The 22,869-nt window shown below is 43.8% G+C and overlaps 1 protein-coding gene, 1 long non-coding RNA gene and 1 pseudogene across 2 annotated transcripts; 1 reads left to right on the forward strand and 2 right to left on the reverse strand.

Annotated features, from left to right (window-relative positions):
- Positions 1–2,528: 2,528 nt before the first annotated feature.
- On the reverse strand, positions 2,529–2,614 carry LOC111966972 (U5 spliceosomal RNA; annotated as a pseudogene).
- Positions 2,615–14,048: 11,434 nt separating this feature from the next.
- Positions 14,049–16,768, reverse strand: LOC139028028 (uncharacterized). Its single transcript, XR_011480166.1, has 3 exons — positions 15,163–16,768; positions 14,907–15,027; positions 14,049–14,571 (listed from the first exon to the last, which is right to left on the reverse strand). It is a non-coding gene; the product is annotated as an uncharacterized lncRNA (long non-coding RNA).
- A 3,057-nt stretch (positions 16,769–19,825) lies between these two features.
- Positions 19,826–21,450, forward strand: LOC111966066 (neurexophilin-4-like). Its single transcript, XM_023990497.2, has one exon. The coding sequence runs from the start codon at positions 19,999–20,001 to the stop codon at positions 20,656–20,658; it is 660 nt and encodes a 219-aa protein (XP_023846265.1). The 5' UTR covers positions 19,826–19,998; the 3' UTR covers positions 20,659–21,450.
- Positions 21,451–22,869: the final 1,419 nt, after the last annotated feature.

The raw sequence follows: 22,869 nt of genomic DNA on the forward strand, positions 1-22,869 counted from the left end.
CTAAGATCACCATGCACAATGCCAAGCGTCGGCTGGAGTGGTGTAAAGCTCATCGCCATTGGACTCTGGAGCACTGGAAACGCATTCTCTGGAGTGATTTACATTTACATTTAAGTCATTTAGCAGACGCTCTTATCCAGAGCGACTTACAAATTGATGAATCACGCTTCACCATCTGGGTGTCCAACTGACAAATCAGGTTTGGCGGATGGCCAGGAGAACTCTACTCCTGCCAATGCATAGTGCCAACTGTAAAGTTTGGTGGAGGAGGAATAATGGTCTGGGGCGTTTTTGATGGTCCGTCCTAGGCCACTTAGTTCCAGTGATGTTCCACCCTTCCAGACAATTCTGGTGCTTCCAACTTTGTGGAGAACAGTTTGGGGAGGCCCTTTCCTGTTTTCAGCATGACACATGCCCCCGAGTGCACAATAGCGAGGTCCATACAGAAATGGTATGTCGAGATCGGTGTGGAAGAACTTGACTGGCCTTCATGAGCCTGACCTTCAACCCCATCAAACACCTTGGAATGAAATGCAACACAGACTGCGAGCCAGGCCTAATCGGCCCAACCTCACTAATGTCTTGTGCTGAATGGAAGCAAGTCCCTGCATAATGTTCCAACATCTAGTGGAAAGCTTCCCAGAAGAGAGGAGGCTGTTATAGCAGCAAAGGGTGGACCAACTCCATTTTAAGCCCATCATTTTGGAATGAGATGTTCAACAAGCAGGTGTCCACATAAATTTGGTCATGCAGTGTACAGTACATTCGGAAAGTATTCAGACCCCTTGACTTTTTCCAAATTTTTTGTTTACGTTACAGCCTTATTCTAAGATTGATTAAGGTAGATTTTGCCCTCATCAATCTACAACAATACCCAATAACGACAAAGGAAAAACTAGTTTTATAACATTTTTTTCTATGACACTGAAATTGAGCTCAGGTGCATCCTGTTTTCCATTGATCATCCTTGAGATGTTTTTACAAACTTGAATGGAGTCCACCTGTGGTAAATGTATATTGATTGGACATGAATTTGAAAAGGCACGCAGCTGTCTATATAAGATCCACAGTAGACAGTGCATGTCAGAGCAAAAACCAAGCCATTAGGTCGAAGGATTGTCCTTAGAGCTCAGAGACAGGATTGTGTTGAGGAACAGAATCTGGGCAAGGGTACCAAATTGGGGGAGAAGGGACTTGGTCAGGGAGATGACCAGGAACCCAATGGTCACTCTGACAGAGCTCCAGAGTTCCTCTGTGTGGAGATGGGAGAGCCTTCCAGAAGGAACACAATCTCTACAGCACATCCACCAATCAGGCCTTTATGGAAGAGTGGCTAGACGGAAGCCACTCCTAAGTAAAAGGCACATGACAGCCCGCTTGGAGTTTGCCAAAAGGCACCTGAAGGACTTTCAGACCATGAGAAACAAGATGCCTCTGGTCTGATGAAACCAAGAATGGAAATCTTTGGGCACTCAATGCCCAAGCGTCAGTCTGGAGGAAACCTGGCACCATCCCTACGATGAAAGCATGGTGGTGCAGCAATCATGCTGTGGGGAGTTTTTCAGCGGCAGGGACTGGGACACCTAAGTCAGGATCAAAGGTAAAGATGAACCAGAGAAAAGTAGAGAGATCCTTGTTGAAAACCTGCTCCAGCGCGTTCAGTGAACCGTCACGACTGAGCAACAGGACAAGCAACAGCCAAGACAAATGCATAGAGTGGCTTCAGGACAAGTCTCTGAATGTCTAGTCGCCAGCCAGAACCCCGGACTTGACCATCGAACCTGGAGAGACCTGATAATAGCGTCGCAGCTGACGCTCACCCATCAACACTGACAGACGCTTGAGAGGATCTGCAGAGAAGAATGGGAAAACACCCAAATACAGCGTTTGCCACCAAACTTGTAGCGTCATACCAAGAAGGCCTTGAGGCTGTAATCCTACCAAAGTTCTTCAACAAAAGTACTGAAGTAAGGGTCTGAATACTTAATGTAAATGTGATATTTTCAAGTTTTTTCTTTTTTTGTATACATTTGCAAAAATTACAAAACTGTTTTTGCTTTGTCCATTATTGGAGTATGTGTGTAGATTGACGAGGAAAAATTGATTTTGATCAAATTTAGAATACGCTGCAATTGTACAAAACTTTGAAAACGTTAAGGTCCTGCAATACTTTCCGAATGCACTGTAAATTTGTACTCCTTGTTCCTAAATTAAAATGTTGAATAAGTAAATAGCTCTCAACTATCTGCGTAGTGTTTTCGCTAGTGTTTCCCCAATTGATTATTGTTTGTTTTCCTCTTCTTCGTAGACTATAACCATGGACTGGCTATACGTGATATGTTGCTGTGTCAACATGATAACAGAATGTAATTTTTAACTCACACTGGAAGAAACATAAATGCCATGAATCATTTTCAAAATCTTAAATGAGATTCCATTGATATCAAGTGTGTTAAAAACAACACCGTTGGTCGTGACTCTGCTAGTTACTTACGGCCAGTGCATGAGTCCGGATGGTGAGCTCGTTCGCAGACGAACGNCATAATGTTCCTCCCCACGGAAATCTTTAGTAAAAGGCGAAAGATTTATGCGATCTGAAGAGAAACCAGAGTGTACTGCAGACTAAACGAACCGGTTCTCACCACATTCAATTCATTACAAGTCCCGGTAACGTTGTATATAACAATATCACCCAAATTGTAATTTCGGCAAATCACAGTTTTATTATATTCAAATGAAAAGAATACCACATTCGTAGTGGAAACATTTTGCAGTATTACTATTATATTTAAATGTTTAGTAGCCTATAACTCCGCATGAAATGCATGCTGGGGATTATTACAACCACTTCCTAATTTCTCAATCTATATATAGAGATAGTGCCAAATGCCATACACCACTACTTTTATTTAATCGAATTATACCTGGGGAATAATGTTATAGCTATTAGTAAAAGGCATAGTCAAAAAGGAAACAAAATTAATTGAAATGTCTTACGTCTGTATTCAACTGATCCACCGTGCAACTCACACGCATGCGTAGTACAGCTAACATCTCTGCCACATCCCCATAGTGCAGTCCTCAAACAAAGCCTACATTTTCTAAACTCTGTGTTGACATCTTCGTTAGGTCTGGACTCTAAGCATTTGTGTATAATGCGTCATTATGTGTATAGTAATTTACGCAACTGCAACATGCAAAATCGATTAGCTCCACTCTTTTGATATAATAAAAAAAATCTTAGCGACATGCTGTGGTCATACTAAGTACTACACACCATGATAGCCTATGAAACCCACTGCGTGCAGGGTGGTCGTGGACTGGCCTGAACCATTTATATAGTAGAAGGGCTTGCCACTTTGACACTGATGCTATCATAAGTACATTGAACCATCAATTTATGTGAATCTTGGGTGTCCTTAAAAATAGGCCCGTGGACCGTGACAGTGTGAATGATAATGGACAAGTTAAGACGAAAGCCCATGGGACTAATGGGGCTCCCTCTCAGGGCCCTCGCGGTTAATTATTAGGGGCCTAGCTACAAGTGAAACACGAATACACCAATGCAGTCATTTGAGTCCTATCACTTACAAGGAACACATTTGTGGATTTTCCACCATTATGAATTTTGTGAAAAACTCTTAAAACTCTAGGCTACTGTTCTGGCACGATTTGTAAGAAATTTGATATGTGGCATGTATGGACAAAGGTATCTCAACGCAATACTTTCCAGGCGAGTAACTAAAACAACATTTTGACCAATAAACATTCACGTGGGCGTGTCTGGCACATAAATGCATATAAATCAGTCAAGGATATTTGTTTTGTAACAACATTTGGTACACATGTTGCAAACACTGTCAAGACTCAACATATGCAAGGACTTTCATATCGACCACAAGGTGGCCCTATAATGGGCACATGTTTATATCGTTTGATCTGTTTGGCTCAGAGTGATGGAATTTGGCACATATGCTCAGGGATATGAGTCTAACTAACCCACGCGATATCTCAGACACCACTGGCCCGATTTAGACTAATCTTTGGTGAATGATGCATCTTGCCAATAGAGATCCATCATTTACAAAATTACACTGATTGGCCCAAAGAGGGGCGCTACATCATTCGTGGGGGACAACATGTTTACTGTTGCCTTGTTTAATTGTTGTTGGTTTGCTAATTAGAAGTAGTAGCAGCTCTAGCTGTAGGCCTACAAGCCTAACATGTGGTTTTTCCGCTTTAGGCCTTCATGTTTAAAAACCATAGTAAGTGGAAGGAGCTATGTACCCTGATTTCGTGACTTTAGGTCAATCAGGGTTAGGGGTGTGACCTTTCAAAGTTATAATTTTCAATAAATAAAAGTTTTTACCCCTTTTCCTCCCCAATTTCATGGTACTTACAGGCTTGTCTCATCGCTGCAACTGCCGTACGGACTCAGGAGAGGCAAAGGTCGAGAGCCCTGAATCCTCCGAAACACAACCCAACCAAGCCACACTGCTTCTTGACACAATGCCCACTTAACCTGGAAGCCAGCCGCACCAATGTTTTTATTTATTCATAATTATTATTATTTTTTATTATTAACAGTAACATGCAAAACATAACAGCCAGAGGGATTCCACAAATATATATATATATTTTTTATAAAAAAAACTAATCCACATTATATCAATTCAAATACAGACATGTAGCGAATAATTTTTTTAAACATTTTGTTTTGTATACGTTTTAATTACTCTAAATAGTTTTCCAAATCAAATTTTAAAAATTAAGAAAAGGGGATTTTTCTTCATAAATTTAGATTTGTGTATGAACATTTTTCCTAATAAAATAAAGAGATTTATGACATATCCACGTTCAATTGTGGAATCAGTTGTCACGTTCCTGACCTTATTTTTCCTTTGTTTAACTTTGTTTAGTTGGTCAGGACGTGAGCTGGGTGGGTAGTCTATGTTTTGTGTTTCTATGTTGGGGTTAATGTGTTGAGGGAGGCAGCAGAGAGGGAGGCAGCTAAAGCCCAGGAGCGGTGGTATGAGGAGGCAGCAAGGAGACGTGGCTGGAAACCCGAAAGGAAACCCCAAAAATTTCTTGGGGGGGGGATAAAAGGGAGTGTGGCGAAGTCAGGTAGGAGACCTGCGCCTACTCCCTGTACTTACCGTGGAGAGCGAGAGTACGGGCAGACACCGTGTTACGCAGTAGAGCGCATGGTGTCTCCTGTACGTGTGCATAGCCCGGTGCGGTACATACCAGCTCCTCCTATCGGCCGGGCTAGATTGAGCATTGAGCCAAGTGCCATGAAGCCGGCTCTACATATCTGGCCTCCAGTACGTCTCCTCGGGCCGGCTTACATGGCACCAGCCTTACGCATGGTGTCCCCGGTTCGCCTACATAGCCCGGTGCGGGTTATTCCACCTCACGGGGAGCATACAACCAGGTAAGGTTGGGCAGGCTCAGTGCTCAAGGGAGCCAGTACGCCTGCACGGTCCGGTATTTCCGGCGCCACCTCCCCGCTCCAGCCCAGTACCACCAGTGCCTACACCACGCACCAAGTTTCCTGTGCGTCTCCAGAGCCCTGTTCCTCCTCCACGTACTAGCCCTGTGGTGCGTGTCTCCAGCCCATTACCACCAGTGCCTACGCCACGCACCAAGCCTCCTGTGCATCTCCAGAGTCCTGTACGCACTGTTCCTTCTCCCCGTACTCGCCCTGATGTGCGTGCCCTCAGCCCGGTACCACCAGTGCCGGTACCACGCACCAGGCCTATAGTACGCATTGAGAGTCCAGTGTGCCCTGTTGCTGCTCCCCGCACTAGCCTGAAGGTGCGTGTCCTTAGCTCGGTACCTCCAGTTCCGGCACCACACACCAGGCATACAGTGCGCCTCAGCCGGCCAGAGCTGTCTGTCTGCCAAGCGCCGTCAGAGCCGCCCGTCTGTCCCGAGCCGTCAGAGCCGCCCGTCTGTCCGAGCCTCAGAGCCGCCCGTCTGTCCCGAGCCGTCAGAGCCGCCGTCTGTCCCGAGCCGTCAGAGCCGCCCGTCTGTCCCGAGCCTTCAAAGCCGCCCGTCTGTACTGAGCCTTCAAAGCCGCCCGTCTGTACTGAGCCTGCAAAGCCGCCGTCTGCACTGAGCCTTCAGAGCCGTCCGCCAGACAGGAGCCGCTAGAGCCGTCCGCCAGACAGGAGCCGCTAGAGCCTTCCGCAGACAGGGCGCTAGAGCCTTCCGCCAGACAGGAGCGCTAGAGCCTTCCGCCAGACAGGAGCCGCTAGAGCCTTCCGCCAGACAGGATCAGCCAGAGCTTCCGCCAGACAGGATCACGCCAGAGCCTTCCCAGACAGGATCAGCCAGAGCCTTCCGCCAGACAGGATCAGCAGAGCCTTCCGCCAGACAGGATAGCCAGAGCCTTCCGCCAGACAGGACCAGCCAGAGCCCGCCAGCCAGCCATGAGCAGCCAGAGCCGCCAGCCAGCCATGAGCAGCCAGAGCCGCCAGCCATGAGCAGCCAGAGCCGCCAGCCAGCCATGAGCAGCCAGAGCCGCCAGCCAGCCATGAGCAGCCAGAGCGCCAGCCAGCCATGAGCAGCCAGAGCCGCAGCCAGCCATGAGCAGCCAGAGCCGCCAGCCAGCCATGAGCAGCCAGAGCCGCAGCCAGCCAGAGCAGCCAGCCGCCAGCCAGCCATGAGCAGCCAGAGCTGTCAGCCAGCCATGAGCAGCCAGAGCCGCCAGCCAGCCATGAGCCAGAGCGCAAGCCAGCCAGAGAGCCAGAGCAGCCAGCCATGAGCAGCCAGAGCCGCCAGCCAGCCATGAGCAGCCAGAGCCGTCAGCCAGCCATGAGCAGCCAGAGCCGTCTAGCCAGGATCCGCCAGAGCCAGCCAGCCAGATCCGCCAGAGCCAGCCAGCCAGGATCCGCCAGAGCCAGCCAGCCAGGATCCGCCAGAGCCAGCCAGCCGGATCCGTCCTCAGTCCGAGCTGCCCCTCATTCCGGAGATGCCCCTCATCTCGGAGATGCCCTCATTCCGGTGCTGCCCCTTAAGCTAGTGGGGTTAATTTGGAGGGTGGTCATTTTGAGGAGGCTACGAAAGCGGTTAGTGACTATGGTGGGGTGGGACCACGACCAGCGCCAGAGCCGCCACCGTGGACAGACGCCCACCCAGACCCTCCCCTAGACTTTATGCTGGTGCGCCCGGAGTTCGCACTTAGGGGGGGTTTGTCACGTTCCTGACCTTATTTTCTCTTGTTTAACTTTGTTTAGTTGGTCAGGACGTGAGCTGGGTGGGTAGTCTATGTTTTGTGTTTCTATGTTGGGGTTAATGTGTTGCTGAATGGTTCTCAATTAGAGGCAGGTGTTTGACGTTTCCTCTGATTGAGAACCATATTAAGGTAGGGTGTTCTCACTGTTTGTTTGTGGGTGGTTGTCTCCTGTGTCTGTATGTTCGTACCACACGGGACTGTATCGTTTGTTTGTAGTCTATACCTGTTCGTGCGTTCTTCGTTATATGTAAGTTCTCAAGTCCAGGTCTGTCTACATCGTTTATTTGTTTTGTATTTCTCTAGTGTTATTCGTGTTTCGTCGTTTTCATTTAATAAATTATGTCTACCTTCAACGCTGCGCTTTGGTCCAATCCCTACTCCTCCTCTTCAGACGACGAAGTGTTCAATAGATTCAGTTTCTAGTTCACAAAAACTGCATTCACTGGTAATATCAGGTATATATTTAGAAATCAAGCTACTACACGGATAGAATCTATGGATAATCTTAAAGATCTCCTTTACTTTATTGGTCACCATAAATTTGTGTGGAGTGAGCCAAGCACAGTGCCAGTTTACATCAAACGATGAAGCCCAACAAAATATCGCAGAGGGAATAGACTTCCTGTAGAAAATATCCCTTAATAAATTATTATGGAATTTCGTATCTAGTATTCACCTGGATATCGCTGACAATCGGAGATATTCCAAAATATGCATTTTTCTGAAGTAAAGTTTTTATCCCACTAGGTATAGCTTTAATAACAGTGTCATATTCCTTGTTTGAAACCTCAAAGTTGTATCTTTCCATAAATTCTCTCCGTGTAAATAGATTCCCACTAATATTAACTAATTGGCTGACAAGGACAATGTTTTTCAGGAACCATTTATAGGTAAATAACATCTTGTTTCTATGTAATATCGACCCATTGTTCCATATAAAACATTTATGAGGTGAAAAGTTGTGTTTACACAACAAAGCCCAGCACATTAAAACCTGCTTGTGAAAAGCCGCCATTTTCACAGGAAGTTTACCCACAATATGTGGATATTGTAGTAAAAAATGAAGCCCTCCGAACTTCTTAAAAACAAAATGAGGTATAATATTCCAGAAACTATAAGGATTTTTTATGTACCTTTTAACCCAGTTGACCTTTGATATCTGATTGAAGAGAGTGAAGTCTAAGACATTTAGACCTCCATCACAAACCCTGTTGGTGATAACATCTCTTTTTATCTTATGTGGCTTGTTTTTCCATATGACGTTGTACAATAGCCTATCTAAGGTACAGCAAGTGGATTTGGGAATGTCAATAGATGAAAAAAGATAGGATGCACGAGATAGTCCCTCAGCTTTGGATAAAAGCACCCTTCCTTGAAGACTTGACAAAAAGACCGATTGAATTCTTCACTAACCGAATGAACATTCTCTATAGAATCAAGGAGAATCCTTAGTCACTCAAATTGTTATCTAAGGAGTAAAGATTCTCTTAAAACTTAGTGGTAAAGTCTGATAACAACTCTCTATCCTTAGTGGTAACCCCATTAATCTTACATTTCCGAAGTGTGTTGAGTTCCCCTCTCCTCTTTTCCAAATTAAAAAAGTATCTACTGTTGTTTTTGCCTTTTTCAAGCCATTGTTTTCTGGATCTTATGAAAGCTCCTCTAGGCTTTTCCTCATACAATGTATCTAGTTGATTCTGTAAATCATTCAATTTAGCTTTCTCATTAAGATCAAGATGCTCAATCTCTTTGATATCCGCAATTGTCTTAGAGAGTTCAGCTACCTCACGTCTCCTTCTTAAAGCAAGCCGTTTCCCATAAGTAACACAGGCTGAGCGGATTATAAATTTCAGCAGTTCCCAATATTTCCCATATTCTGCATTAGATGTAGCTAAACTCCAGTAAACAGAAATTAGATTCTTAATCACATTTTTTAAATCATCATGCAATAACAATGAGTCATTTAATTTCCAATAACCAGAGTATTTTTTACCATCATTACTGCACATTCTTACAGTCAACCATATGACTTGATGATCCGTCAGGACTGCAGGCAGTATTTTTACCTCTACAGTGTTGGGCTCAAGACTAGAGGTTATCACCCACAAATCAATTCTTGATTGTAAAGAACGATCTCTATTACTCCATATGTGTAACGCTCCTCCTCTTCGTCTGATGATGAGGAATAGGAATCATCGGACCAATACGCAGCGTGGTAAGTGTTCATCGTAAATTTAATCAAATAAACTGAACACTGAATGACAAAAAAACAACAAAGAGAGTGAACGGCATGAAACAGTCCTGTAAGGTGAAAAAACACAAAACAGTAAACAACTATCGACAAACACAGGTGGGAACAGGCTACCTAAGTATGGTTCTCAATCAGAGACAACGATAGACAGCTGCCTCTGATTGAGAACCACACACGGCCAAACACAAATAAATAGACAACATAGAACACAAAACATAGAATGCCCACCCCAACTCACGCCCGGACCAAACCAAAATAGAGACATAAAAAAGGAACAGGTCAGGGCGTGACAGTACCCCCCCCCCCCCCCCCTCCCAAAGGTGCGGACTCCGGCCGCAAAACTGAACCTATAGGAGAGGGTCTGGGGTGGGCATTTCACCGCGGTGGCGGCTCTGGTGCGGGACGTAGACCCCGCTCCACCTCTGGCTTGGCCCACTTAGGTGGCGCCTCCAGAGTGGGGACCCTCGCCGCCGACCTCGGACTGGGGACCCTCGCAGCAGACCCCGGACAGGAGGGCGACTCTGGCAGCTCCGGACAGGAGGGAGACTCTGGCTGCTCCGGACAGGAGGGAGACTCTGGCTGCTCCGGACTGAAGCCCGTCGCTGGAGGCTCCGGACTAGAGGGCGTCGCTGGAGACTCCGGACTAGAGGGCGTCGCTGGAGGCTCCTGACTAGAGGGCGTCGCTGGAGGCTCCTGACTAGAGGGCGTCGCTGGAGGCTCCGGACTGACGGCCTTCGTTGGAGGCCTCTAGCCATAACTAATCATCAGGCTTAGAATATTTGAATCAGCTGTGTAGTGCTAAGGCAAAAAACTTTGGGAAACTCTGCTCTAGAGCAACTCCGGTGCTTGAGCCGCATTGCTTCTTGACACACTGCTCGCTTAACCCGTAAGCCAGCCGCACCAATGTGCCAGAGGAAACACCGTACAACTGGCAACCGTGTCAGCGTGCACGTGCCCGGCCCGCCACTGGACTCGCTAGAGCACGATGGGTCAAGGACATTCCGGCCGGCCAAACCCTCCCCTAACCCGGACGCCGCTGGGCAAATTATGCGCCGCCTCATGGGTCTCCCGGTTGCGGCTGGCTACGACACAGCCCGGGATCAGACCCGGGTCTGTAGTGATGCCTCAAGCACTGCGATGCAGTGCTTTAGACCGGTGCGCCACTCAGGAGGTCCACGTTTGCTATTTCTTGTCATGAAAACATAGATGCGATTTTTACTTCTGTTGCAATCCACAAACAAGCTTCATTCCTTGCAGCTTGGTTACGGTAGCAGTCAGACTCTCCACCATCTTGTCTTGTGAAACTCTATGCCACAGATAGAACAATGAGACAGATATTTCACTGGATGTATAAATGTGAAGCATCCACTTGGCGTTTCCAATAACTACCAAGTATAGTGGCCGGCAGTGGCAGAAGATGGAACGATGGATTTTGGCTGACATTCATCGATGAAACATTTGTCCTCAATAAAGTTTTCTGTTCCCAAAACTAGAATTTGTTACAAACAGAGTGGACTAAGTTTATTAGACTTTACCCTTTGCTAAAGTTTCCAAAAATGGCTTCGTTTAGGAGTGCAAGGGCAAATTGAGTTATTGCACGTGCACATTTCACAGAGTAAGTGTTCTCTAACGGAAATATGAAAATACCTGCTAGAGTGACAATTGGATCTCGCTAGCTCGTGCTTGGCTCTGCCCCCTCCTTGCTTGTTCTGCCCACGATGACACATTTTTTCCCATTGGAAACGACAGAATGTGGTCTATCTTGGATTTGTGATACACATCTTTGCCTATGCTTTCCGTCCAGTTAGCGGAATGAGATTGTGTGAAGATGACATACGGCGTCATGAAATACATGCTGCTGCTCCAGTTTCAACTGTTCTGCCTGCGGCTATGGAACCCTGACCTGTTCACCGGACGTGCTACCCTGTCCCAGACCTGCTGTTTTCAACTCTCTAGAGACAGCAGGAGTGGTAGAGATACTCTTAATGATCGGCTATGAAAAGCCAACTGACATTTACTCCTGAGGTGCTGACTTGCTGCACCCTCGACAACTACTGTGATTATTATTATTTGACCATGCTGGTCATTTATGAACATTTGAACATCTTGGCCATGTTCTGTTATAYTCTCCACCCGGCACAGCCAGAAGAGGACTGGCCACCCCTCYTAGCCTGGTTCCTCTCTAGGTTTCTTCCTAGGTTTTGGCCTTTCTAGGGAGTTTTTCCTAGCCACCGTGCTTCTACACCTGCATTGCTTGCTGTTTGGGGTTTTAGGCTGGGTTTCTGTACAGCACTTTGAGATATCAGCTGATGTAAGAAGGGCTTTATAAATACATTTGATTTGATTTGATGATTTGATCACGATGTGTACGGGCAACCGTCCAGTAGCGGAACGAGATTGCATGAAGATGCCGTACGGCATAATGAAATACGTCACGATGTGTACGAGGCATGAGATTAATTTCAAGTGCAACGTTAATAACGGTGGTTTGGAGAAACAGCTCAGAGGTTTAATGATGCTCCTACAGAGGTTCTAACGATTAATTTTAGCCTTAGACTGCTTTTGGGAAACCGGGCCCTGATCTGGTAAAAGTAGGACATATAAAAACACATTGTAAATCTGCTACACCAGATGAAGTTACTGTCCTGCTACACCAGATGAAAAGCTACAGTTAACAGGTAAAAAACGGCTTTCTAAACTCCCTAGTGTAGGTGCTACCTTGTTAGACTATCATATACATTTAAAACCTGAACTTTAACCACGTGGTAAAAAAAAAAAAGACAAGAGAGCAATGTAGAAATTAAATGATCTCTCTGCCTCATCAGGTTATTTCCACACACCATCACACACATACGACTATAGTGAGCAGCAACCAAAATGGCTACAGAAACTACATCCACACATACTGGCACTATATGCCTCCTGTCTTTATATTCCACTGGGAGAGAGTTCTTATCATTGTGTCCGCCTCCCTGTGGCAGAACCAGGGGCAGAAGTGACCTCTCTGGGGATGAGTTCTAACGGGCCAGGAGGTTTGGTGACAGACAGACAGTAGCAGAGCAACTCTTCATTCTGTCAGATTTTCTCTTGAATTTATGACCAGTGTGATGAGAGGGTCTTTATGATTTCAATGGTCTCATATTCTGCCTACAGTTATATAGCCTACATGGAGTATCATTAGCCTCAAAATGTGTATTCTTTGACCATGGTCTATTTTTACCACGGTCAAATTCAAAAGAAAGTCCGATACAATGCAAATTCTGCAGGGTAGGTGGTTAGTGAAATTATGCACATATACACAGTTGTTCTAATTTGCTCTCATTGTACAAATGATGAGAAGCAAACAGACGTGTGAATGTATGACACAGAGAGAAAGAGAGCGAGTGTGCGAGGGAGAGCTAGAGAGCACAAATGAAATCACAGGGGCTGTCTAATATCATCAGTAAGGTGAATCTCTCAAACACTTTTTTATCTTTCCCCCCCAGTTTGTCCTGTTTTCACAGAGCCATGGATCTCACGGCAGAGTGTCATTGAAGCCACTAACAACATTTTCTGTTACTTTTTAATCAGTCTGAAGTGTTCTAAGTTTTCTTCCAAGTGAATTGCTCTCAGACTTTGATTGCCACGGTGTCCAGATTTGTTCGACATAAGACATTCAGGGACGAGATGAGGATACTATTCATCAGCTTTGCCATCTTCTGTCTGTGGCTTCTACCAACGGTAAGCTACAGTATTTGACAGTATTTTCACATGAGGATTGGCAATAATTTTCAGATAAACGCCTACTAAATGCTATACAGAGAGTTTAAGTAAACGTGGCTTTTGTAAAATCTCAAAAGTGTTTTGTCTTTGTGCCTGTTCATGCCTTCGTCATTTTGTGTATTCACATGCAGAGAAAAATCTGTGATTGTGGTGCGGATTTGAGGGAGAGTGAAAGCATAACTATAAATAAAATATTAAATTCCCATTATATAACAAATCCATCCCTGGGGCAAGAAAACAACAGGATCATATTGATTATCTGAATAATTATTCTGCTGAACATAGAGGGAGCATTTCAGTCCTCACACTACCACAAAGCCATAGGCTACAGATGGAAATCAATGATAAGACATTCTCTGTCTCTATGGTAGAGGTTGATAGTTAGGAGGTTGTATGCTATCCAGAGATATGTTGATGGTGATAACATAGAATAATGGCTATGGGTACACTGTAAAGGGGTTACCGTGAATTGTAAAGTAGCCTACAGGCAGCTCGTGGCAAGAAAATGTTGTATTTCATATTACAGTACACTTCCTGTAATATAAATATGGTACCAAAGCATGTACTGTGTAATGACACACAGTACACAACTGTAAAATGGACTATTATACTGTCAATTTTAGTTTGTATTTCACAGAATTTTATTTTACAAGGGATTGGTGCAAGCCGGTTGGCTGCTTGGTAAAGTGTTTAGTTTACAAATATTACAGGATGAATATGTATGAACTTTCCAATTTGTAAGTCGCTCTGGATAAGAGCGTCTGCTAAATGACTTAAATGTAAAAATGTAAAATTACAGAATATTAATGAATATTTGCTGTTTTATATCACTTGAACTTCTAAAGGCCTTAACAAAGGCTTCCAAACTGGCAGCATCTACAGCGCATAACAGACCAACATTTTTTTATTTATTAATACAGTTTAAAATGTTCAAGTTCAAATTCAATCCATCATTCATTTCAAATGCCAAATAATAAACAATTCCGACAACAAGCTATCAATTCAAATTAGGCAAACCAAATGGTCATCCAATCAAACAAAAACAAAAAAACTGAAGCAATCAATCAATCAAAAAGGAATCAGAAAATATCTGTCTGTCAGTCAGTCCACAATGTGTCTGTGTCTTTTTGTTGGGGGTTGGGGGGGGGGGGTCTGGGCTGGCAGTTGCTGAAAGCAGGTGACAGTTGTGCTAGGTCGGTGCGGTGTACAGGGTTGTTGCTGCATGTGGCTGGGACCGGGAAAACCTGGGTGGGTACTGGTGTTGGGGCCAGGACTGGAAGTCATGCTGGGACCGGGACTGGAGGATTGGTGCTGGGGACTGGGAAAAACAGGTTTAAAACATGCTGACACTCAAATCTGTCCCCGACTGTATACATGTTAAATTGACGGGGAATATAACTAGTGATAGGTCGTTCGCGAACGAGTCGGATCTAAGAGCCGGCTCTTGTAGGTGAACGTTGGGAGCCGGCTCGCATATCAGAAGAGCTGAATATATTTATAAAAATATTAAAAATTAAGATATGAATAACCAAAAGATTTAAATGAATAGAATTAACTAATTCAAAGAATGAAAAAATAAATAAAATAATATCGGCCAAATGCTCAAGTGCACACACATTTGTTCTGACTGTCTGCTCAGACTAACAGCCTCACCTGTTGTTCCTGTCAATCAGACACGCAGTGTCAACCAATGAACCAAAGATGCGTGAGGGAGGGCCGAGCCAACTCACTCACAGTCACACACTTAGCAGCCGAGGAGAGAGAGGAAGGACAGCTGTGAAAACAACAGCTGGAAAATGAGTCGGAAGCACAGTAGCATTTGGATGCATTTTAATAATGTAGACAATGTTAGAGCACAGTGTAGAATTTGCCAAAACAAAATCTCATATAAAGCCGGTTCTACTCACACCCTACACCGGCATATGCGAACTGTGCACCCAACTGTAAAGCTAGCTGTAGTGGAGCTTCGAGAAACTAGCGGGCCTGCTAGTGATAGTGGTGGAGCCAGCACCTCCACACGTGGAGATATATCCACTCAGTCAAGTAGGCCTACTTCGCGACCCACAGCAACGCAGTCTTCTATGGACCAGTTTATGCCAAAGTCTATGTCTGTAGCAAAACAAGGTCAAATTGATATTGCATTGGCTAAAATGATTGCCACCGATTTCCAGCCATTTTCGACCGTGGAGGACAGAGGTTTTAGAAATTATAGCAATAGTCTAAATCCATTGTACACAATTCCAAGCAGGAAAACCCTTTCAAAATCACGTATTCCACAACTGTACGAGAGCACACAGGCTTCAGTGCGGGAAAGAGACCAAAAAGCTACTGCAGTTTGCCTTACCACTGACTGCTGGACATCAAGGGTAACCACTTCTTATGTCGGTTACATGTCACTTCATTGAAGATTTTTCGATGTCTAGCTGTCTTCTGGACTGCTTTGAGTTCAGCGACAGACACGCCTCAGAGAACTTGGCAGAGGAACTGTTGAGAGTGGCCAGGGAATGGCAAGTAGATGGAAAAGTGGTCTGTTGTGTTAGCGACAATGCAGCTAACATAACCAAAGTCATGAACATTTTAAAATGTACCCATCATCCATGTCTTGCCCACACAATCAACCTGATTGTAAGAGATGCTCTGAAGGTGATGAAGCCCACTGTGGACAAAGTGAAAGCAGCTGTGGAACACTTCCACAGGAGCACAGTAGGTGCCGATAAACGAAAGTCTACACAACGCCAGATGGAGATGCCTGAGCTGAGTCCTAAACAAGACTGCACTACAAGGTGGAATTCAACATTTTATATGTTGAAGCGGTTTCTTGAGTCAAAGGATGCCATCATCTCTACCCTGGCCAATGTCAATGCACCTGTTGATGCTCTGACCCAAGAGGAATGGGAGGTGGTGGAGGAGGTGTGCAGAGTCATGGAACCCTTTGAGCAGGTCACTGTGGAGATCAGTGGAGAGAGGTACAGTAAGCAGTTATTACTACATCATTATTTAATCCAGTATTATATATGTATATGAGCAGTAGATGAGAATGTAGTATCAGTAGACAAAACATGAGCCTGAACTAATAAGTTACTGTTCTCTCTTTTCAGCTATGTGACAGCCTCAAAAATTATACTCCTATGTAAGGGTCTGCAGCGAATCACAGCCAGCCGCCAGAGAGAAGCAAATGTAACCACAGGACATGTGACAGAGTTGATGGACACCCCTATGTTCATCAATGGACAGAAAGTTCCACAGAATGGAATATGTGCTATCAGAACCGCTGTACTTGACCCCAGGTTTAAGAAGTTAGCCTTCAGTGATGCCAGAGCGATTGATGAGGCTCTTCAAAGAATAACCTCAGTAGCAGGGAGGGACAGCCCCAGCAGTCAGCTGGCCCAGGCACCAGGGCAACAGGAAGAAGAGGGAGCAGATGGAGCAGAAGCACCAGCAGTAGTGCCACAAATGTCTGCTGTTTGGATGCTGTTTGACGGGAGAGCAACTGGGGATGCAGCACGAAGGAATCTCTCAGCAGATGCCATAATGGAGGTTCGATCCTATTTGGAGGAGCTCCTGAGAGAAGGAACCGCATCAGCCCCTCGAAAGTGAGGCAGCTTGCATTTCTGAATGCAAATCTCTCATAAAAGCAAAATATGGTCAGCGTTGCTGTGTGCTGCTGGTTATAACATGGCAATAAAGAAGCGAGAGAAAAGAGGGACCAGTTTAATGTTTTTAGTGGGATGCTGCAGTTTTGCACATTGTTATTTATTTTTCTTTGATATGGTGCAATATTCTATTATTATGTTGTTCAGATTGTATTCATTTTGAATTGTTACATTTATATGCACTTTGTTTATATACATTAAAAAAGTTAGACTTTAAATGCAAATGTTTAATAGCATTCTTTTTCATAACAAACCAATGCATTTTTAAATACATTGTGGTTAAGGTAGAGTATGATTTCATTCAATTATTTTATTAGAATTGTTTTAACACCAATCAGAGTCAAACTATCGCAAACTGTTAGAGTTGAAAAAATACAGAACATGTTTTTTTTAAAGAGCCATTTGGGAGCCATTGGTGAGCTGAGCCGAACGAACAGGCTCACTGAAAAGAGCCGGAATGCCCATCACTAAATATAACCAGATAGGAGTTAAATTGTTACAGCGCTCTCACTCATGGGTGCAACAAAGATAGCCTATTACAAGGCACGCCTCAAAATATGTTGTTGAGCCAAAAACAACAACCACCATGCACCCACTAGTGGTCAAAAGGTTTTTGGCGCTCCAAAAATATGGTAAGGTACTGTAAACTGTGGGGTGGAATTACAGCACCATTCAAAATACAGCAATCTTCCCTTACCGACAACATTTTCCCACAATGCACCATAATGTTCAGTATGCTGCAGTAAAACGTTTGAGAATTTTACTGTTGAAAATACAACAACAAAAATTACAGTAAAATTTACAGTTTTCCATTACAGTGTAGAACTTCCTCAAAGTTAATTTCTCTTTATCTAAGTTATGATCTTATATTCAACATACCCCAGAAGACTCTGGTTCCCTCAAACTATCTCATGGTGATAAATAATTCCAAATGCTATTTGTGTCTATGCAGTTGTAAGGTCTGAAGATGTTCACTTACGTAACGGCATTAATTAGTCCACCTGATGATAGCAATAAAGACACTGTTACCCACATTTAGCAAATTCATGATTTGTTATCAATGCACTGGCTGAATAAGGTATTAATTTAAAATATCAAAAGTTGAAGAACACAAACTGTTATTGGGATCATTAGACAGACGGAATTTACGCAATCTACAGTCTCCATATTAATGCTATATTAATCACTTTTTTTTAAAATTCATGCACCAATAATAACTAGAAATGTTATCATTTAATTGGCCTCTTCGGTCGCAAATTAACTCCATGTGTCGTTACGGTATACATCATCCTGAGGGTTGACAGCTGTGCCGGGTTAAACTGATAATTTGCTCAGCAAACACAATATGGAGAAACATATTGTTCACTGTTCACAGTAGAGTTGGTGTAACTCGGTTATGGCGCAACTCAGGTTGAGCGCTTTCCTCGGGGGGGGGGGCTCAGCATGAACCACAGTGAGCCTTAACAACATTCTGATGACCTATACATTTACCAAAAACAGCCTCTATTTTCTTTCCTCCAGCACCATTCTCATACATGACGATCATGTGAGTACACTAATGATTGTTGCCCATGGAGTGGTGTGTAACACGTGCACCATCTTTCACTGCCATCCCCATTACCATGAGCTGAGGTTCCCCATGTAAGATTGTATTCTAACCCAGCCATGGCCAGACATACAGACAACCGGACACAGAGCCACGGACATGACTGTCAGAGTGTGCTGCCCAATTAGAGCTGTAGCATGGCTGACTTACCACCCAGCTAGTGGAGGAGATGAATGCAGTGGCTCAGAGTTCATTAGCCTGATGAGGGTTCTGTAATGGAACATTGGTTTGACAGTGGATTACAGACAGGAGAGTAGTTATGAGAAGGCATGCAGAGAAAAGAAATGTAGTTAAAGCTATATTATACGTTGATGATGTGTAGGCTAATATACAGTGAGATGTGCTGGGTATATAGTAAGGATATATCATATTAGCCATCAATGAATGGGATTGGGAGCATGCTATGCTGTATAATATTGATCCCGTGGGCTTGGCATATAGTACACTGTAGCAGACTTTACAACCCACCGTTGTGTACTTAATCTCAGAAATATTGGATTGATAGAAAATCCTCATGACTGATGTGCTTATTAGTATTTACGTATTTTTATGGAACACGTCAGTAGGTGGTAGACTTTCTAGCTCAGTAATCGTCATTATAATGATTCATCCAAAGATAATTGAGGAACATCATTCCCTTTCTATTTAAGCCTGAAAATAATTGAGGTGGAATGTAGCCAGTTCCAATTTGAAGAAAAGAGACATATTATGTCACGGCCATGAGTTTATCTGTTTCCTAATCTTGATCACTGATCACGAAACTGCCAAGAACTCCTTCAATGTTTTTTTTCTAAATCACAAATGTGTGTGTGTGTGTGTGTGTGTGTGCGTCCATGTGTGTTGCTCTTGGCTGCTGTAATATTTCTGTAGCTGACAACTATGAAACAGATAACAGATGGCTGCAGCAGAGGACATGGAGCCAAGCGGACTTCACACTTTACATGAGCACTTAGTGCAGCACAGTCTATACTCTCCAACTATATGTTACAATCAACCTACCAATTAAACACTCCTGGCCCACAATGGCTCGGGGCAAGAACAAAGAGACTCTATCCAATGTCTTTTCGAGTGGATAATGGATCGATGAGAATAACTATCTTTTTATACATTTTCATGAGCTCGTGGCATCATCCCATCATTTTAATAATGTCTTTGTCAATTCCTCATTAACACTCATGTACTCTTAATTGTATTTTTAGGATCATGTGGGAACTGATCAATATATTTCTACCTTCACTTTATTAAGGTTACATCCATATCAAGCCCACAGGCATGTGAAGATTGACAACAATTCATTAGAGACAAAGAGAGAGACGGACTGAAAAAATACAAAACTTATCCTTCATTCATCTATCCGTAGGTGCAGGAGGGGGATGCTGGGAAGACCTTGGACTATCTGAACCTCGACCCAAATGTTGACAACACCTCACAGCCCCTTACCTATGAAATAGGAAGGAGGGGGGAAGAAGGAAACCTTGGAGCTGTAATGAAAGTCAAACATGTATCCACCAAGCGTAAGGCCTCCAGCTATAGCTCTCTTGGCCCATATGGCTGGTCACAGAACCTCTCCCTCCCCTTGGATCAGTCACAGTTTCGCTCCAAATCCAAGCCGCCCATAAAAACACCTGTCAAGGTCAAGAAGACCTTTGGCTGGGGCAACTTCTACCTCAACATCAAAACCATCAAGTTCAGCCTGCTGGTGACGGGTAAGATAGTGGACCACATCAACGGCACCTTCAGTGTGTACTTCCGCCACAACTCATCCCGCCTGGGGAATATCTCGGTGAGCATCGTTCCTCCCTCCAAAGCCGTGGAATGGGAGGATGTGGGACGCCCGAAACTCCAGTTCCAGAGTCAGCCGCAGTCCACTCCCAATGAGCACCAGCAGGAGATGAAGGCCCTCAACTGCGTGGTGGAGTACCAGAGGACCAACAGAGCCAAGAAAACAAAGCCATGCCTCTACGATCCCTCCCAGACCTGCTACTCAGAACACACCCAGTCTCACGCAGCTTGGATCTGTGCCAAGCCCTTCAAGGTCATCTGTGTATTCATCTTTTTTCTCAGCACCGACTACAAACTGGCACAGAAGGTCTGTCCAGACTACAACTTCCAGGCTGATCTTCAGCACTTTGGAAGACGAGGATAGTGGATGAACTAGGCGGGTTATTAAAGCATGTTTTTCTTCATCTCCTATATCACTGGAGAAAGGGATTTGTTTTGAACAGGTCATGATGAACCTCTTGGGGGGCCCAACACAGACATTCAGATGGAGAGATTTGCTTGGTAGAATGGAAGTCATCAGCACCTGGATACTATTTTGATAATACACCACTGAAGGGTAGAAGATTTACAGAAGATCAAGTAGTGGTTGTTATTGGGAACAAGTGTGATATTTAGTCATTTTGCAAACTGTATTTGGGGTCAAATATTGACTTGGTTGGAGTGATGCTCCATGTGCATGTCAAACCAGCTGGTATTAGCACAACAATAATTCCTGCTTTTTTACTACTGTAATTATGTTTGTGTGAATTGTCTGCTTTTTTTGTCACACATTGCCCATCTGTGATGGCCCTTACATGAACCTTTTCACTATTCATTTGGGGACATATTGCAACCAAGGCAACACATCTACACAAAGAAAATGCCACCCTAACCAATTGCTTAATGTCTGTGAGTTGAGTGGACTTCAAAAGGAAAATAATTTGAGCTAACATTGAAGTTTGTTTTAGCTGAATTTCAACAAGCTTGTTGAGTAAATTACAAATGTATGTTTGCTCAAAACCACTTAAAATCACACTCATCGTTATCACATTTCCCAGAGTGCTCTATTGCAGGGTGATTTTCAGAATTGTTTGCTTCAATACCTGTGTTGTTTGTACATTGACTGGTTGATTAATCGTATACTATACAAACATAAATACCATACTTTTTTCCAATATAATCCAACTTGTTAGTAGTTGGGTTTATTACACCCGTTACTGAGATGTTAATCTATATATATATGTTATATATACACTATATATACACTGAACAAAAATATGAAAACAACATGTAAAGTGTTGGTCCCATATTTCACGAGCTGAAATAAAATATCCCAGAAATGTTCCATATGAACAAAAACATTATTTCTCTCAAATTTTGTGCACACATTTGTTTTCATCCCTGTTATTAAGCATTTTTCTTTTGCCAAGATAATCCATCCACCTGACAGGTGTGGCATATCAAGAAGCTGATTAAACAGCATGATCAGTACACAGGTGAACCTTGTGCTGGGGACAATAAAAGGCCACACTAAAATGTGCAGTTTTGTCACACAACACAATGCCACAGATGTCTCAAGTTTTGAGTTAGTGTGCAAGTGGCATGCTGACTGCAGGCATGTCCATCCGAGTATTTATGTATTTTTATGGAACACGTCAATAGGTGGTAGACTTTCTAGCTCAGTAACCGTCATTAAATGATTAATCCAAAGATAATTGAGGAACATCATTCCCTTTCTATTTAAGCCTGAAAATAATTGAAGTGGAATGTTGCCAGTTCCAATTTGAAGAAAAGAGACATATTATGTCACGGCCATGAGTTTATCTGTTTCCTAATCTTGATCACTGATCACGAAATCGCCAAGAACTCCTTCAATGTCGTTTTTCTAAATCACAAGTGGGTGTGTGCGTGCGTGCGTGCATGTGTGTTGCTCTTGGTTGCTCTTAATTGTATTTTTAGGATCATGTGGAAACTGATCAATAGATTTCTGCATGGCTACCACAGCATTCTGCAGCGATACGCAATCTCAACTGGTTTGCGCTTAGTGGGACTGTCATTTGCTTTTCAACAGGACATTGACCCAGAACACAACTCCAGGCTGTGTAAGGGCTATTTGACTAAGAAGGAGAGTGATGGAGTGCTGCATCAGATGACCTGGCATCCACCATCACCCGACCTCAACCCAATTGAGATGGTTTTTGGATGAGTTGGACCGCAGTGTGAAGGAAAAGCAGCCAACAAGTGCTCAGCATATGTGGGAGCTTCTTCAAGACGGTTGGAAAAGCATTCCTCATTAAGTTGGTTGAGAGAATGCCAAGAGTGTGCAAAGCTGTCTTCAAGGCAAAGGGTGGCTACTTTGAAGAATCTAAAAGATAAAATATATTTAGATTTGTTTAACACGTTATTTGTTACCTCGTGATTCCATATGTGTTATTTCATAGTTTTGATGTCTTCTTCTACAATGTAGAAAATATTAAAAATAAAGAAAAACCCTTGAATGAGTAGTTGTGTCCAAACTTTTGACTGGTACTGTATACAAACTCATCAAAAAAAAGAAATGTCCCTTTTTCAGGACCACGTGTAACAACACCTGCAC

The sequence above is a fragment of the Salvelinus sp. IW2-2015 genome, linkage group LG7 (assembly GCF_002910315.2).
Source record: "Salvelinus sp. IW2-2015 linkage group LG7, ASM291031v2, whole genome shotgun sequence".
Taxonomy (NCBI): Eukaryota; Metazoa; Chordata; class Actinopteri; order Salmoniformes; family Salmonidae; genus Salvelinus; species Salvelinus sp. IW2-2015.

Bases quoted from the DNA above. Each gene is read 5' to 3' on its own strand.
- LOC111966066 (XM_023990497.2), top strand. From the start codon at position 19,999: ATGAAAGTCAAACATGTATCCACCAAGCGTAAGGCCTCCAGCTATAGC.